Here is a 25,266-nt window from a genome sequence, read left to right as displayed (position 1 = left end):
CGTGGGCTTCCCTAACTGTCTGAGAGGAATGTCATGTTTCCGAGCCCATGCTTCGTCCATAAAACAACCCTCAGCCCCAGAGTCTATCAAGGCACTGCATGAAGCAGCCGAACCGGTCCAGCGTAGATGGACCGACATAGTAGTACAGGATCTTGATGGAGAGACCTGAGTAGTAGCGCTCACCAGTAGCCCTCCGCTTACTGATGAGCTCTGGCTTATACTGGACATGAATTGACAAAATGTCCAGCAAAACCGCAATAGAGGCACAGGCGGTTGGTGATCCTCCGTTCCCTCTCCTTAGTCGAGATGCGAATACCTCCCAGCTGCATGGGCTCAGTCTCTGAGCCGGAGGGAGGAGATGGTTGCGATGCGGAGAGGGGGAACACCGTTAACGCGAGCTCTCTTCCACAAGCTCGGTGACGAAGATCTACCCGTCGTTCTATGCGGATGGCGAGTGCAATCAAAGAGTCCACACTGGAAGGAACCTCCCGGGAGAGAATCTCATCCTTAACCTCTGCGTGGAGTCCCTCCAGAAAACGAGCGAACAGCGCCGGCTCGTTCCAGTCACTAGAGGCAGCAAGAGTGCGAAACTCTATAGAGTAATCCGTTATGGATCGATCACCTTGACATAGGGAAGCCAGGGCCCTAGAAGCCTCCCTACCAAAAACTGAACGATCAAAAACCCGTATCATCTCCTCTTTAAAGTTCAGGTAATTGTTAGAACAATCAGCCCTTGCCTCCCAGATAGCTGTGCCCCACTCTCGAGCCCGGCCAGTAAGGAGTGAAATGACGTAAGCAATCCGAGCTCTCTCTCTCTCGAGTATGTGTTGGGTTGGAGAGAGAACACAATATCACACTGGGTGAGAAAGGAGCGGCACTCAGTGGGCTGTCCGGAGTAACATGGTGGGTTATTAACCCTAGGTTCCGGAGACTCGGCAGACCAGGAAGTAGCTGGTGGCACGAGACGAAGACTCTGAAACTGTCCAGAGAGATCGGAAACCTGAGCGGCCAGGGTCTCAACGGCATGACGAGCAGCAGACAATTCCTGCTCGTGTCTGCCGAGCATAGCTCCCTGGATCTCGACGGCAGTGTTACGAGAATCCGTAGTCGCTGGGTCCATTCTTGGTCGGATCCTTCTGTTATGCAGGTGAATGAGGACCCAAAAGCGACTTAGCGAAAACAGAGTCTTTATTCCAGTAAATGGCAAAAGTAATAATCCTGGAACACTAAAGAAGAAAACAAAACAGGAAAAAACTTAAATCCACTCGTAGTAACGAGGACAGACTGGAGACTCGACCATTGACTGCAGGTTGCTTCGGGAAGGCACCGACCGTAGCAGACTAAGACACCTGCTCACACGCAGCATCTGAAGGAGACAAGACACGACAGGGCGAGACAAGGACACAGCACAGCGAACATCATACAAGGATCCGACAAGGACAGAAACGGAAAACAAGGGGAGAAATAGGGACTCTAATCAGAGGACAAAATAGGGGACAGGTGTGAAAAGACTAAATGTGTGAATTAGGAGAATGAGGAACAGCTGGGAGCAGGAACGGAACGATAGAGAGAAGAGAGAGAGGGAGGGGGAGAGAGAGGGATAGAAAAAGGGAACGAACCTAATAAGACCAGCAGGGGGAAACGAACAGAAGGGAAAGCACAAGGACAAGACAATATATGACAAACATGACAAAGCGTGTGCAAAGCTGTCATCAAAGCAAAGGGTGACTACTTTGAAGAGTCTAAAATATTTTTGGATTTGTTTAACACTTTTTTGGTTACTACATGATTCCATTGTGTAGAAAACTGTCATGGTCAAAACATATTGACTAGCTAAGGTGGGGAGATGTCTGTCCATAATAAAGTGCTACTCTATCTTCTTAACAGCACTATCAACAAGGCAAGTCCTACAGGCTCTAGTTTTGTCGCATCTGGACTAGTGTTCATTGCAATTGGCTCAGAACAGGGCAGCACTACTGGTCCTTGGATGTACACAGAGAGCAAACATTAATAATATGCATGTCAATCTCTCCTGGCTCAAAGTAGAGGAAAGATTGACTTCATGAATTCTGTAATGAATGTATTGTAATGTTTTTTAAATATCATAACTGCCTTAATTTTGCCAGACTCCAGGAGGAGTAGTTGCTGCCTTGACAGCAGCTAATGGGGATCCATAATAAATACAAATAATCAGTCCCATGTCCTCTCTTTATTGCCTTCAGAAAATAACCCCCCCATGAGGACATCCCTTCTCAATACAGTGAAGCAAATGGACCTGAGAGGCCTTCCGATCAAAACCTCCAAGATTCCCATCAACCCCCTAAACTTCACTGTGAGTAGTTGTACCTTAGCCTATCTCATCTTTCTGCTCAACTGGAGCCTTCTGCAGCTCCTCTCTTTACTGATCAATCAACCCACCTACAGATGCATTTCCCCTCCTCCATAAAGACTAAAAAGACAAAGGTTTCCATTTATGCTAAAGCCCTGTTTATGCCTGGTACTAACATGCATCCTTTGTCCTGATCCTGTCCACATTCTGATTGTGCCCAAACGTGTGCCTGAGCTAGCCAGGCAAACGTTGTACAATGGGGTTTGCTGTAATACTAGTGCCAGTCGTTTGTCTCAGAGGCCACTGATTACTGTTGTATTAAATGCACAGCATGCTCACAGCAGGTGTCCTGTTGATTCCCCGCTGAGGAGCAGTCAATCTGTTTCACACTCTCTCGCCCTGCACCTCGGCTGGGTATCTGTGCTCAGTTTTGTCAATGCTTGTTTATTTACCGGAGCTTTGGTAGTCCCACCGTGACGCTGGCACGTTTTGGATTTCTAACCCTTTTTAACATTTGTGTGTTTGAGCTACAGACTATCTATTTCTTCTGCATCCACTGATTTCATTATGTGTGATTAACAGGGGCTGAGCTAGAGCCGTGTTTGTGAGAGCAGGGCGGATCCCGAAAACAGTTATTATTCTCCCAAAAACATCTGTAAATTCGTAACGGTTTAAGCTACAAACAATAAATGACCCATCTATGAAAAGCTGAGACGCATGAACACTCAAAAGTTTTCGGTGGTGGCAAAAATACCCAATTGTCATACTTGGGTAAAAGTATAGATTCCTTAGTCGAAAATTACTTAAGTGAAAGTCCTCCAGTAAAACACTACTTGAGTAAAAGTCTAAAGGTATTTGATTTTAAATATACGTAAGTATCAAAAGTAAAAGTCTAAATCATTTCGCATCCCTTATATTAAGCAAACAAGATGGCACGATTTGCTTTATAAATGTTATATATATACATATATATATATATATATATATATATATATATATATACAAAAATATAATTTGTGTTTTTACCCCTTTTTCTCCCCATTTTCATGGTATTCATGGTAGTTGTTACAGTCTTGTCCCATCGCTGCAACTCAACTTTCGACTGAAAGGTCGAAAGTGAAGGTCGAAAGCCGTGCATCCTCCGAAACACAACCCAGCCAAGCCAAGCCGCACTACTTCTTGACACAATGCTCGCTTAACCCGGAAGGCAGCCGCACCAACGTGTGGAAGGAAACACTGTTAACCCACCACAAGTGTCGCTAGTGCGAGTTGGGACAAGAACATCCCTACCGGTCAAACCCTCCCCTAACCCGGACGACGCTGGGTCAATTGTGCACTGCCCCATGGGTCTCCTGGTCACGGCCAGCTGTGACAGAGCCTGGACTCAAACCAGGATCTCTAGTGTTTTTGCTAAGTTTTACTAAAGTAAAAATACTTTCAAGTACTGCTTAAGTGTTTTTTGGGGGGTATTTGTACTTAACTTTACTATTAATATTTTTGACAACTTTTACTTTAACTTCACTACATTGTACTTTTTATTCCATACATTTTCCATGGCACCCAAAAGTACTAGTTACATTTTGAATGCTTAGCAGGACAGGAAAATGGTCTAATTCACACACTAATCAATAGAACATCCCTGGACATCCCTACTGCCTCTGATCTGGTGGCCTCACTAACACATGCTTTGTTTGTAAATTATGTCTGTGTTGGAGCGTGCCCTTGGCTATCTGTAAATAAATACAAACGTTCTGCTTTGCTTATTATAAGGAATTTGAAATGATTTATACTTTTACTTTTGATATGTAAGTACATTTTAGCAATTACATTTACTTTTGATACTGAAGTATATTTAAAACCAAATACTTCTAGACATTTACTCAAATGGCATTTTACTGAGTGACTTTCAAGCACTTATTTAAATGGATGACTTTCTAGTATTTAGTGAGTCTGCCAGATCAGAGGCAGTAGGGATGACCAGGGATGTTCTTGTAATTAATAAGTGCATGAATTGGACAACTTTCCTGTCCGCCTAGCCTAGTGGTTAGAGCATTGGACTAGTAACCGAAAGGTTGCAAGTTCAAATCCCCGAGCTGACAAGGTACAAAATCTGTCGTTCTGCCCTTGAACAGGCAGTTAACCCACTGTTCCTAGGCCGTCATTGAAAATAAGAATTTGTTCTTAACTGACTTACCTAGTAAAATAAAAAATCATTTTTTTAAATTCAAAATGTAATGAGTACTTTTGGCTGTCAGGGAAAACGTATGGAGTAAATATTACACTATTTTCTTTAGGAATGTAGTGGAGTAAAAGTAAAAGTTGTCAAAAATATAAAGTACAGCTACCCCAAAAAACTACTTAAGTAGTACTTTTTAAAGTATTTTTACTTAAGTACTTCACCACTGCCGGTTGTTGGGGACCCCACAGCCAGAAGTTCCTGTTTTCAGGGGAAATGGAAAGAGAGCTTGTTATGAGACTTCTGCTTTTGAACAGTAACAAGGCGACACTCAATCTTAGCTCCTCTTCCACATTTACTGGATTGGCTGATCAGGGCAGCAGAGAACCTCCAATAAAAGTTTTTTTCCCTTCTTGTCAAGACCATCATGTAGGCGATCTAGTTTCAAGTGTTTCTTTAACACCAGCTACGTTAGGTTAGAGGTTCTTCGACAGTACACAACTAAAATTAAAGCACCCCCTATTTGACCTTTAACCTTTTTTGATGATCATAGGAAATTCCAGGACAGAGTGTCTTTAAGTTCTCCTAGTTGCTGTCACAAACTGCCACCATTGTCTTTGACTAGTTGGATATTTATATTTACATAAGGCATTCTTATAAATGTATATTTGTTTATTATGTTTTTGCTGACATCATTGGTGAAATGTAAGCAATGCAATGAATGAAAGAAGTGCATTTCACTGTGGGATTTCCTGGGACTGATAAGGTTAAATGTTCCTACTATTGCCTGTTTTGAATAATACAAAGCAGCAATATTGTAGTATTGTATATTTCCTCTGTATATATTTGACTGAAAAGGCATGGGGTCTTATAGTGCAGTATGAGATTTGTGACAGAATAAATCCATTTTAAATCAACTTTCTCATCCTCAGTCTCCACTGAACAAACTCAAGAAGAACAAAGTGGAGGAGCTTGAAGAGGAGACCCCAGAGAAAGAGGAGCTGGATTGGTGGTCCAAGTACTATGCGTCACTGGAAGAGCTTAGAAACCAGGTATATAGGGAGTGTAACTAAGCAATGTTTTTATACCAAGGGTGGGCTTGGTGTGCTGAAATGTAATCCAACAAAAAAAAGACATGGTTCATTATTACATCAGATGTTTCTGGAAGTCTCTGGTGGGCCAAACCAACATTTGTTGTTGAGGGCCAGGTTTGTTGCAACTGTATACAGCATCAGCATACAATCACTATTTTAATTTGTTTTGCAATACATTTTTCATTCATAGGAAATGTCAATATTTGTTTTTTCTACAGTACTGTTTATCTGTGTATCTACAGTAATGTTTATCTGTTTTGATGATAGTGAGACATATTTTTTATTATTTCCAGACTGAAAACGAGGAGGACATGGATGAACAACAGGAAACAGGTACTCCACACAGCTGAGAGTTGTTGTCTGTCTAATACAGATGCCTACGACCCGGTCTTAGTTAGATGCATAGGGGAATGAAATCGTCACAGACTATTTGATTTTATTCTTACCACTTATGCTCAGAATTGCAAGTCTATATTGTGTGAACTCCTCCTTACAATTGCTCAATTCAACTGGGGTGAGTTTCCCAAAACCTCATAGCTACAATGGAAAATGCAACCATTTTAAAATCAATATTTGACTGTCAATCTTAATGAAGTCTTAAGTACTTCGCTGCTCTATTCTATGTATACTTTACTTTCCTACTTGTGTCCTGTTGTTCATACATTTTTGGGGATTCTAATTCTTTTATACAAGAGTTTAATATAATGACATTCCCAGCATCCATTAATACAATGTTTTCAGAGTAAAAACTCTACGGACACTATGAAAGTTCAACCAAGTTTATTCTTCCAAAAGGATCAAATAGCTGCTTTAGACTAACATTTTCACACAAGCACTGATATTTAACCCTTTCTCCGAGGCTGAGTCTCCTCCTACCCATCTGAACAAACATTATCTTTACTGCTAGGCAGGAAACTAAGTAATAGGCCCTAAACTTTTCTTTCTCCCTTAATAACGTGACCTGACCTCGACTCCCTTCATCACTAATCCATGGCTCTCTACCCTTATCAATGCCCGCCACGTGATTGCTTCCCTGCACTCAGCACATTCCAAGTTCAATTGCACACACTATATACCTTCCTCCTACAGAGGAAGGTATATAACCCTAAGCACTCAATATTTCAATAAGATCGCTGATATAATGTAAACGTTATGCATTACCCTCTCTCCCTCAGTGACATGAATAAGTATGTTTCATATTCTCAGAACCCAACAGCAGTAATGCATCAGCCTCGTGTGCCTGTATCTCATTGAAGGCTTCTATGCACAGAGCAATTGTAATCTCTGAGTTAAAGGTCATGTTTATTCAACAGATGTTGGAACATTAGAGGCAGAGGAGGAGGATGCTGTGATAGTGGAGATGGAGCCACCGCCCAAACCGAAACGGAAAAAGATAGCAACTCTCCAGGTGAGAATTTTCTCTGTGAGAATTTGATGAAGCCTGTACGGCACTATGGCAGGTGTGGATGGGGGTCTAGATTCAAATCCGGTCCACTCCTTCTCGCACACCATACCTCCTCCTTACTTTCTTCTATCTCCTCAATTGTGTCTGTCCAATATACTTGAAAATGTGAGCAAAAAATACAGTAAGGCTACATTAATAACCTGGGTGTTTTCTCAGCTCTATAAATCAGAACTGGAGAATGAGTTTAGCGAATTCATGGATTGGCTGCACACATTCCCCATCTACAAAGGCAAAGCCAATGAAGAAGAGGATGAGGATGAAGAGGAGAGAAGCATGGGGAAATACAAGGTGAGCGAGATAAGAACACATTGTTACTCTAGATCTAAGAGAAATGTGTCTCCCTCAAAAAATCAAATCAGAGCGATTTTTACTGTCATAAGTGTCTTAGAGAGTCACACTATTGTGTCAAACCACTCTTCAGAACTTATACTGTGTGGTTGGTTGAGACAGTGCTAGTAAAAAAGTGTTTTTGTTACCACAGGGTTCTTTTTTGATTTATCCCATCTCACCTGAGGACGAACATGCAGAGCGCCAGATTACCAAAGGAATTCCCCAAAATACACCCATTAAAGTACTAGTGCGGGTGTATGTTGTGAAGGTAGGCTTATAAGCTAGCATGTTTTTGTTGCTTATGTTTTCAAGACATGTAAACTGAATTCCAAAAGCCTCAGCACAACTCCATTGCTATGCAATTTTGAAGTAATTAATAAATTACTTTAATATGTTAATACAATGTTATTACTCAAGTAATAGCAACCTTACTACATAAGAGCAAATTAAGGAACAATGTTATCAATCTCCCCCATTAATTTCCAGGCCACCAACCTGGCCCCTACTGACCCTAATGGGAAGGCAGATCCCTATGTGGTGGTGAAAGTTGGTGGACAGAGCATGGACAACAAGGACAGCTATATTCCCAAACAGCTCAACCCAGTGTTTGGCGAGTGAGTGGCAACAGGAAGAATTATAAACATTCAACTACCGAATATGATTATGCAGAGTTAAACATTAAACCAAAAACTCTTGCTTGTCGAACTGCCGACATGAATGATGTCATTGTGTTTTTTTAAGGTGGAACCATTTGCAAGGAGTATTGCAGAAACTATCACTATTTAACAAACACATTAAATGCCCAGCGCAGTCAAATTCAGATTCATATCCTCTTTGTACAATACCTGAAAAATCTGTGAAGGTGTGACAATATGATTAGCGTTATTTTATGACCGTTTCTGCATGTATGGAGTGTTTACATGTTGCACTTCTCCTGTAGAGTGTTTGAGCTGACCGTGTCCTTCCCACTGGAGACGGAAATTACTCTGATGGTGTTTGACCACAACTTGGTCGGCTCTGATGACCTCATCGGAGAGACGCGAATCGACCTGGAGAACCGTTTCTACAGCCACCACCACGCAGGCTGTGGCATCGCCCTCTACTATGACAAGTGTGTCTGATATTCCTGTCCATACAGGACCTTACATCTCAATAATGTGCACAAGATATTACGGTGCATCAGATTGGCATAACCTCATCACTGGTCTTTGCAGCGTCATTTAAGGCAGCGGTTTTCTGTGATTGCAGAGACGGATACAATAAGTGGAGAGATGCCAAGAAACCATCTGCCATTCTGGCAGAGCTCTGCAGGAATAATGCGATTCCCTCTCCGGAATACCGTGAATTTGAAATCAAAGTTCTAAACAAGATCTTCAAAGTGCCTGATGAAGCGTTTCCTGAAGGTATGTTTCCTTTATCATGTGGGTCGTTCTGTACGAAACTGAAGAAAAGAAAAGACCGTGTCCAGGATTCAATCAGATCAGCTGTAACCCGGGTTAGCCGACAAACGCATAGCTTTTCATTGCTTTTGTTTAGGCAGTGTTGGGAGTGTAATTGCGTTGGAACTGTCAAATCGGTGAGCAGTTGCTCTTGTGGTCGTTTTCACGAAACCACAGTCGTCCTTATATCCCACCAGCGTTAGAAGTTTAGAACGAGAAAGTGTAGGCTATATAGAGACAATGATTCTCAAATTGAAAATCATTAGACAAGATAATAAGGATTACATCACACATTCCAGTTTTCAAACTTAAATGTTGTAGAGTCTAGATCCAAATATCAAATATACAGCATATACCAAATATCCTTGCTCCAGAGGACATTTTCATGTATTACATTTCAGATTGATCCAAAAAGTAATTACCTTTTTTTTTTTTTTCGTGTGGAAAAACCCATAACTGATTTACACAGATAGTAATCATGTGCCAATTGACAATATCTGCAGCTGCATTATAAGCATGTTAATGACTCATCCATAACATGAACAAGTGGCACTATCACAATCATGTTTCCTTTGTGTCCTCAGAGTTGCTGAAGAAGAACAAGAAGACAGAAGAGGATCTGCATGAGCTGGATGAGCACAAGGCCCTGAGTGTATTGCACCGGTGGGGGGAGATGAGAGAGTTTTGTGAGGGAGCTTGTCCCCTTGTACCAGAGCACGTGGAGGTACGCTCCCTCCTCAACCCTGAGAAACCAGGACTGCCTCAGGTGAGGGCACATTTCTTTCAACAAATGCAGTTCAAAGTGCTTAACAACAAATAAAATAAAAGGTGAGAAATATAACAAAAGCTTTACGTTTCTAGACAAATATCAAATTAAGATAGGCAAGATTACAATAGTATAACAATAGTAAAATAACAGTGAATATGAGAGACTAATGCAGCAGTAAATGAAAGGGGATAAAGTAAATAATATGGCTAAGACAACTAAGAACACCCTTGGTAAAAGCACAGCTAAAGAGAAGATTTTATTTGTTCTTCATTTTTAAAATTTTTTTTTACAGTTTCTGAAGCCATCAAAATCCTCATTAGTCCAGGGGCCAGTGGAAAAATGTGTCCACTTTGGAGGGATAACCAATATGTGAAATTTGGCCGGCTGGTCCATGGACTATCTGGCAGGCTGTTCCAAAGGCTAGGACCATAGTGGCTAAAGGCAGCCTCACCAAAAGTTTTTGTTCTGGCTTTGGAACAAAAACAAAAAACAGTGTCAGGGGATCTGAGGGACCGACTAGGCACGTACAGTGAGCTACAAAAGTATTTGCTGTTTGTTTTGGTTTTGTTACAGATTATTTTGTGCCCAATAGAAAGGAATGGTAAATTGTGTCATTTTGGAGTCACTTTTATTCAAAATAGGAATATGTTTCTAAACACTTATACAATTATGTGGATGCTACCATGATTACAGATAATCCTGAATGAATCATGAACAATGATGAGTGAGAAAGTTACAGATGCTCAAATATCACACACCCCAAAAAATGCTAACCTCCCCTGTTATTGTAATGGTGAGAGGTTAACATGTCTTGGGGGTATGATATTTGTGCGTCTAACTTTCTCAGCTGACAGTATGCACTTTAACATCATAGTCTTTGTATCATTTCAAATTTAAAGTGCTGGAGTACAGAGCCAAAACAAACAAAAAATGTGTCACTGTCCCAATACTTTTGGAGCTCACTGTATCTTAAGCCTTGTTCACACTGGCAGTTTGAAGTAACTCATCCTATTTCTGAGTGAGAGCACCACCATCAATCAGCCTACACCACTGCACACACACACCCAGGTACCATGACATGTAGGTTAGCCATGTCAGCAAATTACTACAGTCTGAACACACAAATCCAATTTGGTCACTTGTAACTAAAGCATATCAGACATGTATTCAAATACATAATCTTGAAACAAAGTGCTGGTGTGCTTTCCCCCCACAAAAACAAAATGAAAATTGCAATGCAAATAAGCCTTGTCTGGGAATTTTGTGACAGAAATAAACTACTTTTAAGACCTTTGCATATGGCTGCCTTGCTTGGTCTCCTTACCTCTGCTCCTTGGTAAGCCACATGTCACATGAACAGATCCAGGAGGCGGTATACAAAGTGCTCAAAAGTTGTTTATTTTGTATTTTTGAGAAATGACACCCCAGCGCTTGGACAGAAAAGTTTGTCAGCACTCTAGCAACGTTTTATTTAACCAGAAAAAAACCCTTGAGGGTGTACTTAACACAAGAACACAATACAATACATGGTCTTAATTGTCAACAATGTTTTCTTCAATCAGAGCTTTAAACTCAGCAAGTGACACCCTCTCTTCCAGTTTTAAAGTACTTTGCAGGTCGTTCCAAGACCAAGGAGCAATAAAGGAACATTTTATTTTTCCCATATTTAGTCCTGGCCTTAGGAACAGTGAAAGATAGTAGTGTCTGAGACAGAGACTATACGTTTGTGATGACCTTATTAATAAGAATCATAGATAAGTAGGCAGTAGTCCTTCTTGTGGGAAGGGAGGGCCACTTCACCATGTCGGATAGATCACAGTGATGGGTGTGTGGTCTTGCATTTGTTAGAAATCTAAGCGTCCCGTGATACACAGTGTCCAGTATCGTATGAGTGAATTCAGTCCCAAAACAAAATTCCTCTTATGGGGCATCACACTCGGTGCTTCATGTTGCCTGGGAGACTAACCTTTTACTGCAGTGGGCTAAATCAGGGTCAAAGTGTTTCTTGGTAGTCTTAAACATGTATATTTTGAAACAAAAGTATACACCTCACACACATGGTAATGGGATAAAATAGAAGACAACTGCACCATGTCAGATATAGAGTTGAAATATATTGATTTTTTTGTTTGCATCCCAATATTATACTTTATATACATCACAGAAGACTGAAATATAACAAAACCATTTGACATAGAAACACTAGACTTTTGGCGTTTACATTCATACAAATATGAAAGGATGAAAAAGATGAATACAATTACACCCATGAGGCCAAGGGCCAGTAGGCTGGAGGAAACGGCTACAAAGCTGCACATGACGGCCTGGACCAGAGGTAGTGGATGTCCTGATTTGTGTTTAATGTAACCACAAGTTTCAGACATGGCGATATTGGTGTTCCAGTGATTACCCCTGAACACTGGTTCAGGTTTCTTTCACGAGTCCTTGTCCTGACTGCTCTGTGCCCTGTGCTTTCAGGGCTACGCTCACATGTGGATCGATATGTTTCCTATGGACGTACCAGCACCTCCACCTATCGATATCAAACCACGGCTGCCTGTAAGGTAATCCTGACTAGTGTTCAAAGTTAGTGTCTGTGAGACACCATGTCATACTACTACATACTAGGATCCACAACCTAAAGATAACTCAGCAACACCCACTTTTCTCTCTCACTAAAGCTATGAGTTGCGCGTGATCATATGGAATACTGATGACGTCGTCCTGGATGATGTCAACCCCTTCACTGGAAATAAATCCAGTGATATATACATGAAAGGGTTGGTAAAAACTACACACACACACACACACACACACACACACACACACACACACACACACACACACACACACACACACACACACACACACACACACACACACACACACACACACACACACACACACACACACACACACACACACACACACACACACACACACACACACACACACAACCTAGAAAACCAAATGGATGAATTATTGTAAATAATTTCGGTGATGAAATGCCAGATGTAACAATGGGGACATTTGAGTTGTTCTTACCAGATGTGCCTCTCAAGATGTAAAGTAACTGGATTTGGATTTTATGGATAATATATAAAGATTATTTGTAGAAAGATGTTGTGTGAATTGACGGTGAATTGTTTGTCACTCTGAATACAGCTGGATTAAAGGCTTAGATGGGAACAAACAGGAGACTGATGTCCACTTCAACTCCTTGACTGGGGAGGGGAACTTCAACTGGCGTTTTGTCTTCCGGTTTGACTACCTCCCCACAGAGAAAGAGATCACCTATACAAAAAAGGAGTCTATCTTCTCTCTGGAGGAATCTGAGTTCCGCCAGCCTGCCGTTCTTGTGCTTCAGGTCTGGGACTATGACCTCATCGCCGCAAACGACTTCCTGGGTGAGAGGTCATGATGAGTTTGTATCTTTGTGGTTCTGTTGTCCTGTGTGAGCATGGAGCTTGCTATGCCAAATGTCGTAGGTTCAATTACGTTGGAGCCACCCATACGTATAATTTATGCAGACATGACTGTAAGTCGCTTTGGGTAAAAGTGCCTGCTAAATGGCATAAGTATTCAATTATTTTGATTTTTAGTTTTCCTCTTCTCAGTTCATATTGGCTACGAAAACGATACCAGAACGACTGATGAACGTACCAATTACTGGTAAACATGAACTATAAATTAGCACTTCATTTTTGTATATATTTCTTTTTAACCTTTATTTCAACAGGGAGTTGAGACCAAGGTCTTTTTCACAAGGGATCCCTGCATTTTACAATGTTACACCTTTTACAAAATACAGGAAAATACAAAAGTATAGATGGATTCAAGAAAAACAATCACATTTCTCAATACAGAGGTCCTCTATATTTTTATTTGCCCGAGAGACACCAACGTATCCAGTTTAAATGATTCACTGGCCCAGGCACTAACGTATCCAGTTTAAATGATTCACTGGCCCAGGCACTAACATATCCAGTTTAAATGATTCACTGGCCCAGGCACTAACGTATCCAGTTTAAATGATTCACTGGCCCAGGCACTAACGTATCCAGTTTAAATGATTCACTGGCCCAGGCACTAACGTATCCAGTTTAAATGATTCACTGGCCCAGGCACTAACGTATCCAGTTTAAATGATTTACTGGCCCAGGCACTAACGTATCCAGTTTAAATGATTCACTGGCCCAGGCACTAACATATCCAGTTTAAATGATTCACTGGCCCAGGTCTTTTAATGATGACATAATCAAGTATTATCTGCTTGTAATGAAGAAGAACAAAAGCAAATATGAAGAGTTAATGGTGCTGATGACAAAATCAATCACACACAATCCTTTAACTAGGGTATGTTTTTCATAATACATAATGGTTTGTTTCTAGATTGTTTAGTAGAATTCAACACAGTATATCTCTACAAGTAAATATATATTAATAGAGAAATTAAGGCAAAGGCTGCTAAGGTTTTGATCTTAATCGTGAGTGTTGGCATGACAAACATTGGTCTTCCTTCATACTGTCCAAGCAGAAATTCCCTTAAAGTGACAGCTTCCTGACATCTTAACCATCTTCTTACCTCAGAAGGAGACCAAGAACGATTTATCTCAGCAATCAACTAATGTATTTAAATACAATAGTTTGTCGCTTTAGCATAATGTGACCCGTTGAATGTTGTAGCCGCTACATCACCTTTTTGGAGAGGTGATCGGTCCTCCGATAATTACATAAAGATCTAAAACACTATAAAGCACACAGGTTCTTTATCAACAGGGGTGGAACGTGGAAATAACAAGCACACAACAAGATTGCAATATAAGTAATTTTATTTCCAGCAGCACCAATTAATAGTTTTAGCATCAGCTTTGTATTCAATAGATTCATAGTTTCCCACATCAATTATCAACATCGGAGTGCTCAGCATATAAGCATAAATAACCAAATCTTCGGTGCTGTCACGCGCATAATTATTCTATCGCCATAGTTAACTTTATACATAGTAAGTAGATGAGGAAGTGCCCAAAGAGGAGTGAGCGGATCCTGGCTGAAGGGCACAATCTTGCCAACCACATACTCAACATACGATTAGGCTACCAAGCTGCCACACTGGAATTTGGACTAAAGGCACAGTCACCGCTCTCGTCCTCCCGAGGCACATCATCCTTCACAGGTAAAGTGAAACTGCTGAGCACATGGAAACACTGGCATTTCACAAGGCAAGCCCCACTACCCAATAATAAGATGCAAATGGGCGCAATCAGTCTAGATGTGATGCCTGTCACGTATTCCCCCTGCAATTTCAAAATGTGTCCTCACATTTTGGACAATAATGAAATGTAGCATGCAATAAAAATAAGAAAATATGCATGCAAAATATGAATAAATCAAATCTTCAATACACATTAGGAAATGTTAAACGTGTGACACACAATAGTGTGTTGGGAAATCTGTCATGAATGTATTGTAATGCTTTTAAAATGGTATAACTGTCTTAATTTTGCTAGACACCTGGAAGAGTAGCTGCTGCCTTGGCAGCATATAGGAAAAGCACTCCACAAGATCCAGGATTTGCACAGCCAAGCCAGTCAGGGTTACCCCGGGACAGTCAGCTCAACCTGCCGACTACGCCATATATAACAAGTTGCCGATACTACGCCACTTTTTTCTATACATGAGGTGACCTCAGGATTAAACTAACACACACAGGTTCTTTTAATCTGAGGTGGCACATGGGAATAGCGATCAACAACAGTATTTTTTTTCCTGCTGAGTAACACAACACAGAACAATATTTTCATCTTCAGCTCCAGGTACATATGCCTATATCAGGACAAATATTAAAACATAGCATATAGAACAACAATTAAATCACCAGTCAGTATATGTAACTCAGATCAATATGTTGTGCAGCACTCACATGCACAGGAGGGTGTGCCCAGTGAGAAGGTGAGCAGGTCAATGGCATATGGGCACTTACACCATATACAGACATACTTACAGCTGTTAGGCTAGTTCTCTGTTTGGACTATGCAACATTGAGTACGTTCACATACACACAATATTAAGATCATTGTGAATAGTCAGATTAATATAATAGTTCAATTTAAAGGTTTATAAGCTTTGCAAGAATAACACATTTTCTAATAATCCTGTTTACATGGACACATCTGAAATCAGGCTACCTGATGGGACTTTGATAAATGCAGAAAATCGCCAGTCAAAAAAACGTTCTACCAAGCTGGAAAGCCTAGTTGATTCTGAGTTTGGACATTTGTATTTATTTAGGATGCTCTTCCTGGGGTCCCGCAACATTAAGGCAGTTACATACAATTACAAATATTACATTTCATAATACTTTTCACAACACATTAAGTCTCTGCACTCAGGCACTGCTCTACTACCACATACAGTGCCTTGCGAAAGTATTCGGCCCCCTTGAACTTTGCGACCTTTTGCCACATTTCAGGCTTCAAACATAAAGATATAAAACTGTATTTTTTTGTGAAGAATCAACAACAAGTGGGACACAATCATGAAGTGGAACGACATTTATTGGATATTTCAAACTTTTTTAACTAATCAAAAACTGAAAAATTGGGCGTGCAAAATTATCCAGCCCCCTTAAGTTAATACTTTGTAGCGCCACCTTTTGCTGCGATTACAGCTGTAAGTCGCTTGGGTCTTTATCAGTCTCTATCAGTTTTGCACATCGAGAGACTGATTTTTTTTCCCATTCCTCCTTGCAAAACAGCTCGAGCTCAGTGAGGTTGGATGGAGAGCATTTGTGAACAGCAGTTTTCAGTTCTTTCCACAGATTCTCGATTGGATTCAGGTCTGGACTTTGACTTGGCCATTCTAACACCTGGATATGTTTATTTTTGAACCATTCCATTGAAGATTTTGCTTTATGTTTTGGATCATTGTCTTGTTGGAAGACAAATCTCCGTCCCAGTCTCAGGTCTTTTGCAGACTCCATCAGGTTTTCTTCCAGAATGGTCCTGTATTTGGCTCCATCCATCTTCCTATCAATTTTAACCATCTTCCCTGTCCCTGCTGAAGAAAAGCAGGCCCATACCATGATGCTGCCACCACCATGTTTGACAGTGGGGATGGTACGTTCAGGGTGATGAGCTGTGTTGCTTTTACGCCAAACATAACGTTTTGCATTGTTGCCAAAAAGTTCAATTTTGGTTTCATCTGACCAGAGCACCTTCTTCCACATGTTTGGTGTGTCTCCCAGGTGGCTTGTGGCAAACTTTAAACGACACTTTTTATGGATATCTTTAAGAAATTGCTTTCTTCTTGCCACTCTTCCATAAAGGCCAGATTTGTGCAATATACGACTGATTGTTGTCCTATGGACAGAGTCTCCCACCTCAGCTGTAGATCTCTGCAGTTCATCCAGAGTGATCATGGGCCTCTTGGCTGCATCTCTGATCAGTCTTCTCCTTGTATGAGCTGAAAGTTTAGAGGGACGGCCAGGTAGATTTGCAGTGGTCTGATACTCCTTCCATTTCAATATTATCGCTTGCACAGTGCTCCTTGGGATGTTTAAAGCTTGGGAAATCTTTTTGTATCCAAATCCGGCTTTAAACTTCTTCACAACAGTATCTCGGACCTGCCTGGTGTGTTCCTTGTTCTTCATGATGCTCTCTGCGCTTTTAACGGACCTCTGAGACTATCACAGTGCAGGTGCATTTATACGGAGACTTGATTACACACAGGTGGATTGTATTTATCATCATTAGTCATTTAGTTCAACATTGGATCATTCAGAGATCCTCACTGAACTTCTGGAGAGAGTTTGCTGCACTGAAAGTAAAGGGGCTGAATAATTTTGCACGCCCAGTTTTTCAGTTTTTGATTTGTTAAAAAAGTTTGAAATATCCAATAAATGTCGTTCCACTTCATGATTGTGTCCCACTTGTTGTTGATTCTTCACAAAAAAATACAGTTTTATATCTTTGTTTGAAGCCTGAAATGTGGCAAAAGGTTGCAAAGTTCAAGGGGGCCGAATACTTTCGCAAGGCACTGTATCTACAATACAAAATCCATGGGCACTGTGCGCCACCCATAGTCTGTTCTGGACTTGGGGATTGTGAAGAGACCCCTGGTGACATGTCTTGTGGGGTATGCATGGGTGTCCGAGCTGTGTGACAGTAGTTTATACAGACAGCTTGGTGCATTCAGCATGTCAATACTTCTTTAAAAATAAGTAGTGATGAAGTCGATCTCTCCTCCACTTTCAGCCATGAGAGATTGACATGCATATTACTAATGTTAGCTCTCTGTGTGTACGTTTAAGGGCCAGCCGTGCTGCCCTGTTCTGTGCCAGTTGTAATTTTCCCTCTTTGTGGCACCTGACCACACGACTGGACAGTAGTTCAGGTGCGACAAAACTATGGCCTGTCAGACCTAACTTATTGATAGTGTTGTTAAGAAGGCAGAGCAGCGCTTTATTATGGACAGACTTCTCCCCATCTTAGTTACTATTGCATCAACATGTTTTGACCATGACAAATAATTTAAAGGACTACTTAAGTAGTGGGTATCTGTACTTAACTTTTACTTCACTACATTCCCAAACAGAATAATGTATTTTTTACTCCATACATTTTCCATTTACATTTGACTCAATTAGTATTTTACTGGGTGAATTGAACTTTTACTTGAGTAACTTTCTATTAAGGTATCTATACTTTTACTTAAGTATCACAATTGGGTACTTTTTCTACCACTGATCCAGAGTTACTTGAGGCAGTTTAGTCACCAATTTCCACATTATTCATTTCAATATTTAGTTGAGTTTTTTATTTTAATTTGTACTATTTTCTACATTGTAGAATAATAATGAAGACATCAAAACTATGAAATAACACACATGGAATCATGTAGTCACCAAAAAAGTGTTAAACAAATCAAAATATATTTTATATTTGAGATTCTTCAAAGTAGCCAACCTTTGCCTTGATGACATTACATTATGTATTCATTATTATTCTACAATGAGGAAAATAGTAAAAATTAAGAAAACCCCTTGAATGATTCGGTGTGTCCAAAGTCTTGACTGGTACTGTAAATATACATTTTGTATATTCTAAAATGCATACTTTTCCCGAACTCACTTCAATCATGCATAAGACGGAGGCTTGCGCTGCTGGTGCTGGCACATGCGCAGATCAAATACACCGCTTGAACTCCGATTAAGCTGTTTACATGACCTAATAAAAAGAAAGATTGCTCAGAAAAACAGGTGTTTAATCAGTGTATGCTTACTTCAATTATGACATTACGCCGATTTAAGATAAGCAAAGTAAGGTGTTTACATGACTAATGCCATACTCGGCCTATTGCCATTATCAGTTTAATATTAAATTACTAGTGTGCATGGTACCATACTCAATCGACCACCGCTCTTGTTTCCCCTGTGCACGCCAACCTTCTCACAGCAATGGGATGTGCTGAATGAACAAACAGCAATTTTTATAATGAAGGCCACACTCTTAATTGCAATCTCACACACCTGGCACTGACGAAGGCACAAGGCTGCTTTTACTGTACCCTGTTACACATTGAATGCTAGCATCCTATTGGTTTCCATTCATTCACGTCACTACTAAAACAAAATGTGTAAAAAAAAATCAATCTTTGCCAAGCTGCGATAAAGGCTTTACAAACGTTTTCCTTTTCAACAGACTGGTATTACTTATAATTTATTTAGTGTTGTTTACACTGTTCCAAACAGTCAGAAAAATTATATTGTAATCTAAAAGCACCTGTTTGTCACACACAATATACATGCAGCTTTCGCTCCTAACCCCTCCCTTTTCTTGATCTCCATCTTATTCTGAAGATGACTTATTATTATTATATTGATAATCATAGGCCATGTCGTTATCATTAGTAGGCTTTGTATAGTAGCCTTGTATAACCACCATCGAGCTGTAGGCCAAAGAGCGTGTCCTGTTTAGTTGTAACACTGTAACTTACTTAGGCTTATATTTCAATATATAGGCTACTGTATCAATCAATCATTCCATCACACAGCATCATGCGTTGAAATGCAATCAAGCATTTTAGTTTTAAAATGAAATAATAAAGGGAGCTTTGAATAATTAGCCTAAACAATAAATAAACCGCAATTCACAAATGCATGCAACTGTTTTCAGTCTGCTGTAATAAAGGCTTTCTATATTTAAAAACAAATATTTGCCTTTATTTAACTAGGCAAGTCAGTTAAGAACAAATTCTTATTTTCAATGACGGCCTAGGAACAGTGGGTTAACTGCCTGTTCAGGGGCAGAACGGCAGATTTGTACCTTGTCACCTCGGGGATATGAACTTGCAACCTTTCGGTTACTAGTCCAACGCTCTAAAAACTAGGCTACCCTGAACAGGCTCTCTGTGTTCGTGTATATATTATGACTACATTTTGTGAAGTTTCCTTTTTGGCTGTTCAGGCACACAACATATTTTTTGGAGGTAACACCTCTTCATCAGTGATTGGTCAACAGTAGGGATTCTTCAATAAAGTCTGTTGTCATTCAACGAGAGATGACTAGTTTTCAAGCAACTTTTTTTCATTGAGAAATACTGCACCAAACATCTTAGTTAGATATAAAGTTGCACGACTAAGATCTCTTTGGCAAAAACGGTAATTAATGATACAGTTCTTGAGTCATCTTAAATGAATTCTGACTATTTTGAGGAAGTGTATACTGGCTACGGCTTCTCAAAATGGACAAACAGTACTATTGCCACTTTTTTCAAATTTTTGAAGTGAAGGTCTTTTAAGGGAGGACAATTTTTATAACCATAATGCAACACATTTTGAAAAGGCCATCGTTGGTGACCATCGTTGGTCACCCCTTTTCAAAGTGTGTTGCATTATGGTTATAAAAATTGTCCAGCATGGCCTTTACAAAAGTCATGTGATCAAAGGTCATGCAGTTTTCGATTAAGCCAAGGTGCTTCTCACCAACTGCACCCATCACCTCTATTGTGGGAGGCAGTATTTGTCAACCAAATCATTAGTGTGTTTTGTTTGACCCATTCGAACGTGGCCAAAAAGGTGACTGAAACAGGAACCAACTTTGCAGCTGTTCTAAAGCTACAGCAGATCCAAATGAAAGTGATATTTCAGACCTCTCTCTAACCAATTCATTGTAGACATGTTATGTTTTCAGTTTGTGATATGGGGGTATAGAAAAGTTTACTTCAACATTTATGCAGATACGCTTTTATAAACAATAGCAGATATGTTGAAACTGCCATATTGAACTGAGCCTTGATGTTGGAAAACCACTACAGTTTCCGACTAACGGCTGTCGCAAATGCACCTCCCCCGACTTCACTCCTTGACTTGTTGGCTTCGTTAGGCTTACCACTCAAACAAACTATTGTTAAAAACATGACCTCTGGGCCCTCCCGAGTGGCGCAATGGTCTAAGGCACGCTTGAGGCGTCACTATAGACACAGGTTCGATCCCAGGCTGCGTTACAGCTGGCTGTTATTGCTGTGATGTCGACTCCTTTTGGGGTGTGTAGATATTAAAATGGCAGGAAAACTATTGCTTAGTTTGATACTCTTCAGCTGCTAAAGGTTGCTCTCGCCTCTCTGTCACCTCTCTCCTAGGCTCCATTGAGCTGCGTCTGAACGACATGGTGCGGGCAGCCAAGACCTCAGGGCAGTGCAGCATAAAGATGGCAGAGGATAAGGCCAGTCCCCGCTTCTCTATCTTCCTTAACAAAAGGATGAAAGGATGGTGGCCCCTCATCAAGCTCAAGAGTCAGGAGGACATTGAGAGGGAGGAGAAGGAGGCTGAAGAGGCAAAGAAGAACAAGAAGAAAAAGAAAAATAGCAAGCACAGAAACATGAAGCTGGAGGACCTTCAGTTTGTAGACAGCAGTGGGAGCACTTATCTCCTCATGGTAATGTATTATGAGATTATAATTGACCTGGAGGGTTGGGCAGGATTAAATCCTGGTGTGGGTCACACATTAATAACTGAGGTTATGGGGAGAATCCTAGTTAGCCCAAACTCCATGCAAGTTTGGTATTTTATACATTACCTTCCTCTTAATTGTCGTCCACTTAATTGTGCCATTGTTGAACTTTCCAGACACTTTTAAAGTGCATGGCAGTTATCCTTAAGAGTCTATCGACACCCGTGCGCCATTCTAAGAAACATAATTTCAAAAATCCACATCAAAATCCATCAATTTATTCAGCATGATTATCTTGGCAAAGGAGAAATGCTCACTAACAGGGATGTAAACACATTTGTTTGAGAGAAATACGTTTTTTTGTGTGTATGGAACATTTCTGGGATCTTTTATTTCAGCTCATGAAACATGGGACCAACACTTTCCATGTTGCATTTATATTTTTGTTCAGTGTAGTAAAGGCCAAATTAAAAATAAATAAATATATTTTTATACTTGAAATTTTATACTAAAATTCCAAATCAAATAGCTGAATGTTAATGACTTCCAGCACCTTGAGCCTCCAATGACTATAGTGCAATCAGATTAGAGTGTGGGTATGGTTTAGTCTCGAATTGGTGGTAGTGATAAGTGTAGGACTTAACTATAATCTTTCTGTATGTGTGTTGTGATTAGGGCCCTGTGTTTTGCACAATCATCTGACATAGTAAGATTGTATCCTGTATTTTAAGCCTTATCCAAAAGTTTGAACTACACAAAAAATGAAACCAATTGTCTGAGGATGGTGCTGGACCATCAGACATAAAATGAAAAGTGGAAAAAGCTTTAAATCCAGGCATGTCACATGATTGTGCAAGACACAGGGCCCTATTTGATGACTCTTTGTATTTTCTTTTTTGTTTAGGGAAAAGTGGAGGCAGAGTTCCAGTTGGTGACACTCGAGGAGGCAGAGCTGACTCCTGTGGGAAAAGCCCGCAAGGAACCTGAGCCACTTGATAAACCAGAGTACGTGACTAAAATTATGTTATTCAATCAAAATAATTGCGCAAGAAGTTCTCATGGTCATAAAAAGTGTAATGCTTTCCTTTTTTTAGAATGTGTGAGTGCTGAGTGCGTGGGCAGACCTTTAAGCAATAAAGCCAGAGGGGATGTAGTATATTTAAGTAATAAGGCCTGAGGGGCTGTGGTATATGGCCAATATACAACGGCTAAGAGCTGTTCTTAGGCACAACGTGTTCTTAAGAACGACGGCTAAGGCTTGGATACAGCCCTTAGCCATGGTATATTGGCCAAATACCACAAAACCCCAGAGGTGCCTTATTGCTATTATAAACTAGTTACCAACTTAATTAGAGCAGTAAAAATATGTTTTGTCATACACATGGTATATGGTCTGATATACCATGGCAGTCAGCATTCAGGGCTCGAAACACCCAGTTTATAGCAATAACGTGCAAGAGGGTGTGGTATATTTAAGAAATAAGGCCTGAGGAGGTGTGGTATATTGCCAATATACCACGGCTAAGTCAGTGTAGCATCGCGTGTAAGAACAGTCCTTAGACATGGTATATTGGTCATATACCACAAACCCCTGAAGTGCCTTTTTGCTATTATAAACTGGTTACCAACCTAAATATAACTGTAAACAAGTAGTTTTGCGTAATACCCATGGTACATTCTCTGATGTACACATGGCTGGAATGCTGTTTCATCCAAATCAGGACCCAAGCTACCTGGAAACAAACATTTACACCTTGTATTATCCCTATCCTAACAGGTGTGATAGGATGACATTCCGAACACCGGCCTCTTACTCCTGGTATTAAAATGTGTGCACTCTGGCCGCATTGTGTCTGCATTGTTTTCGGATCTCACGTTGATGTAGATTTGTTTGTGGTCTCAGTTCTAGAAAGTCAAATGAAATATAGCATATTTCATCAGGGTATTGTAGTACTATTTCAATGTTTTTTCACGGGTCTCTTATTTTCCCATTTCCGTCTTCTAAGACAACCCTATGCTTGGAATGATTGTATGGTCACCGTGCAATTCCATGGTAATGTAATTTTTACACCCGGGTAACAGAATTGCATTAACGGAATTTCATCATGGGTTCCTGATCTGTAGTAAACAGAAATCCATAATTATGGATAGGAATGTCATAAATGGGTACACCAAGGCAGAAATATGCAACATCCTCCTTGCATATTTGGGTATTATTCTACAAAATTGTTTATTTTAATGAGCTCCGCCACCAAACAAGACCAAATTTGGTTGGTACAGACCGGACCAAACCTGAACCAATCATAGATGTCCATGTTTCACAAGTTTTGACATCAACATACAACACAGTATAGTACAGCATAGAACAGTAAAGTACAGTATTGTTCAGTACAGTAGAGGTCAGTACAGTATAGTTCAGTACAGTACATTATAGTGTACTGAACTCTAGTGTGATCCACTGTGTACTATACTGAACTCCACTCTACAGGACTGTACCATACTGAACTATACTCTACTTTTATTTACCATACTGAACTATACACTACTTTTCTTTACTGTACTCTACTGTGCTGTAATGTACCACCTCCCACCCCCCCCCCCCCTTTTGCGAGAAATGTTGTTAGGCTACATTGTTTCTTCTTCAAAGTGCACTGATGACATTACATGTCATTTTCCAGTGCTATTTAATTTATTCATTTGAACTGTTTTCTAATTTCCAACATCCCATTGACTGTCCTGATTTAAAATACATTTCATTCAATTAAGCATTTGGGGCTATTTCGGAATGAACATGCGACCATCTTTGCCACAATATTGCAGTAATTATTTACTTATTGTGTACTAAACTGCGGGCATATATTCTGCATAGGTTTTTGCCTATTGTGATGAGTGTGAATGTGCTCGTTGCGCGCAGTGCCCAGCCCAGCTGGTGGTGCGGAAATGTCTGTGGTCCTAACATAATAGGTGTGCGCCTTTTTAATTGAGGGTTACCATCAGTAATCTGGGGGCTTCTCCCTATACTTAGTCTGCAACATGTCAAAGTTGAAGTGCATTGCCTTTGTATTTCCCATTATAATAATCTTGCTGCTTTGGAAACATTTTAGTGAGGACTTTATTAGCCTACAAGCAAACCAATAGTGAAATTTGTAACAAGATTAATATTATATGATCTTGCATTTGATCATGCTGTGTAGGTCACGTAACTGTTACATGCAATATTTGCATGTTTTCTCTCCGGTTTTAACTGTGATAAACACAAATAGCCTAGTCTATGTGGTTGAATTTATTCCGCCACTGTTTAGGCCAACTGGAACAGTGTCTGTAAAAGCCAGGTTACCTGTGATAAAAGTCAGTATTCGATGTCCATCCATGCCTGTGGATGTCAGGAAATGATGTGGAAGCAAGCCAGTAGGGGCAACAGTAAGCACTGTTACTTTCAAGTAGGTTTTGGTTTTGCCAGGGCATTGTGGACAGGGATGATGGATGCATTTGCCTCTGTTGCAAGTTCGAATCCAGCAAAGAAAGTTGTTTTTTAGATTTTTATTTTAAGTCTATCCCAAACCTAACTCTTACCTTAACAATTCGGAGTTAATGCCTAAACCTAAGCTTAAACACTACAAAATGTGACGTTTGCAACAACTTTGAAATTTGACATTTGAGTAACATGGATGAACATCTAATTCTGATGTGAGACTCTGAGAGCTAGATAGGTC

General features: G+C 40.3%; 1 protein-coding gene across 1 annotated transcript in view; it reads left to right on the top strand.

Annotated features, from left to right (window-relative positions):
- Positions 1 to 25,266, top strand: part of fer1l4 (fer-1 like family member 4) — a 127,028-nt gene that overhangs the window by 95,781 nt on the left and 5,981 nt on the right. Inside the window, exons 31-45 of the mRNA XM_046319359.1 lie at positions 2,223 to 2,332; positions 5,438 to 5,557; positions 5,893 to 5,932; positions 6,913 to 7,007; positions 7,221 to 7,352; positions 7,546 to 7,662; positions 7,881 to 8,008; positions 8,335 to 8,505; positions 8,643 to 8,797; positions 9,418 to 9,599; positions 12,081 to 12,166; positions 12,284 to 12,382; positions 12,768 to 13,009; positions 21,243 to 21,538; positions 22,458 to 22,558. Coding sequence (XP_046175315.1) covers positions 2,223 to 2,332; positions 5,438 to 5,557; positions 5,893 to 5,932; positions 6,913 to 7,007; positions 7,221 to 7,352; positions 7,546 to 7,662; positions 7,881 to 8,008; positions 8,335 to 8,505; positions 8,643 to 8,797; positions 9,418 to 9,599; positions 12,081 to 12,166; positions 12,284 to 12,382; positions 12,768 to 13,009; positions 21,243 to 21,538; positions 22,458 to 22,558 — 2,074 coding nt within the window. The remainder of the gene's footprint in view (positions 1 to 2,222; positions 2,333 to 5,437; positions 5,558 to 5,892; positions 5,933 to 6,912; positions 7,008 to 7,220; positions 7,353 to 7,545; positions 7,663 to 7,880; positions 8,009 to 8,334; positions 8,506 to 8,642; positions 8,798 to 9,417; positions 9,600 to 12,080; positions 12,167 to 12,283; positions 12,383 to 12,767; positions 13,010 to 21,242; positions 21,539 to 22,457; positions 22,559 to 25,266) is intronic.

This window comes from Oncorhynchus gorbuscha, linkage group LG21, assembly GCF_021184085.1.
Source record: "Oncorhynchus gorbuscha isolate QuinsamMale2020 ecotype Even-year linkage group LG21, OgorEven_v1.0, whole genome shotgun sequence".
NCBI classification, from domain to species: Eukaryota; Metazoa; Chordata; class Actinopteri; order Salmoniformes; family Salmonidae; genus Oncorhynchus; species Oncorhynchus gorbuscha.
Note: the sequence above shows the minus strand (reverse complement) of the source record. Positions and strands in the feature narration are given on the sequence as shown.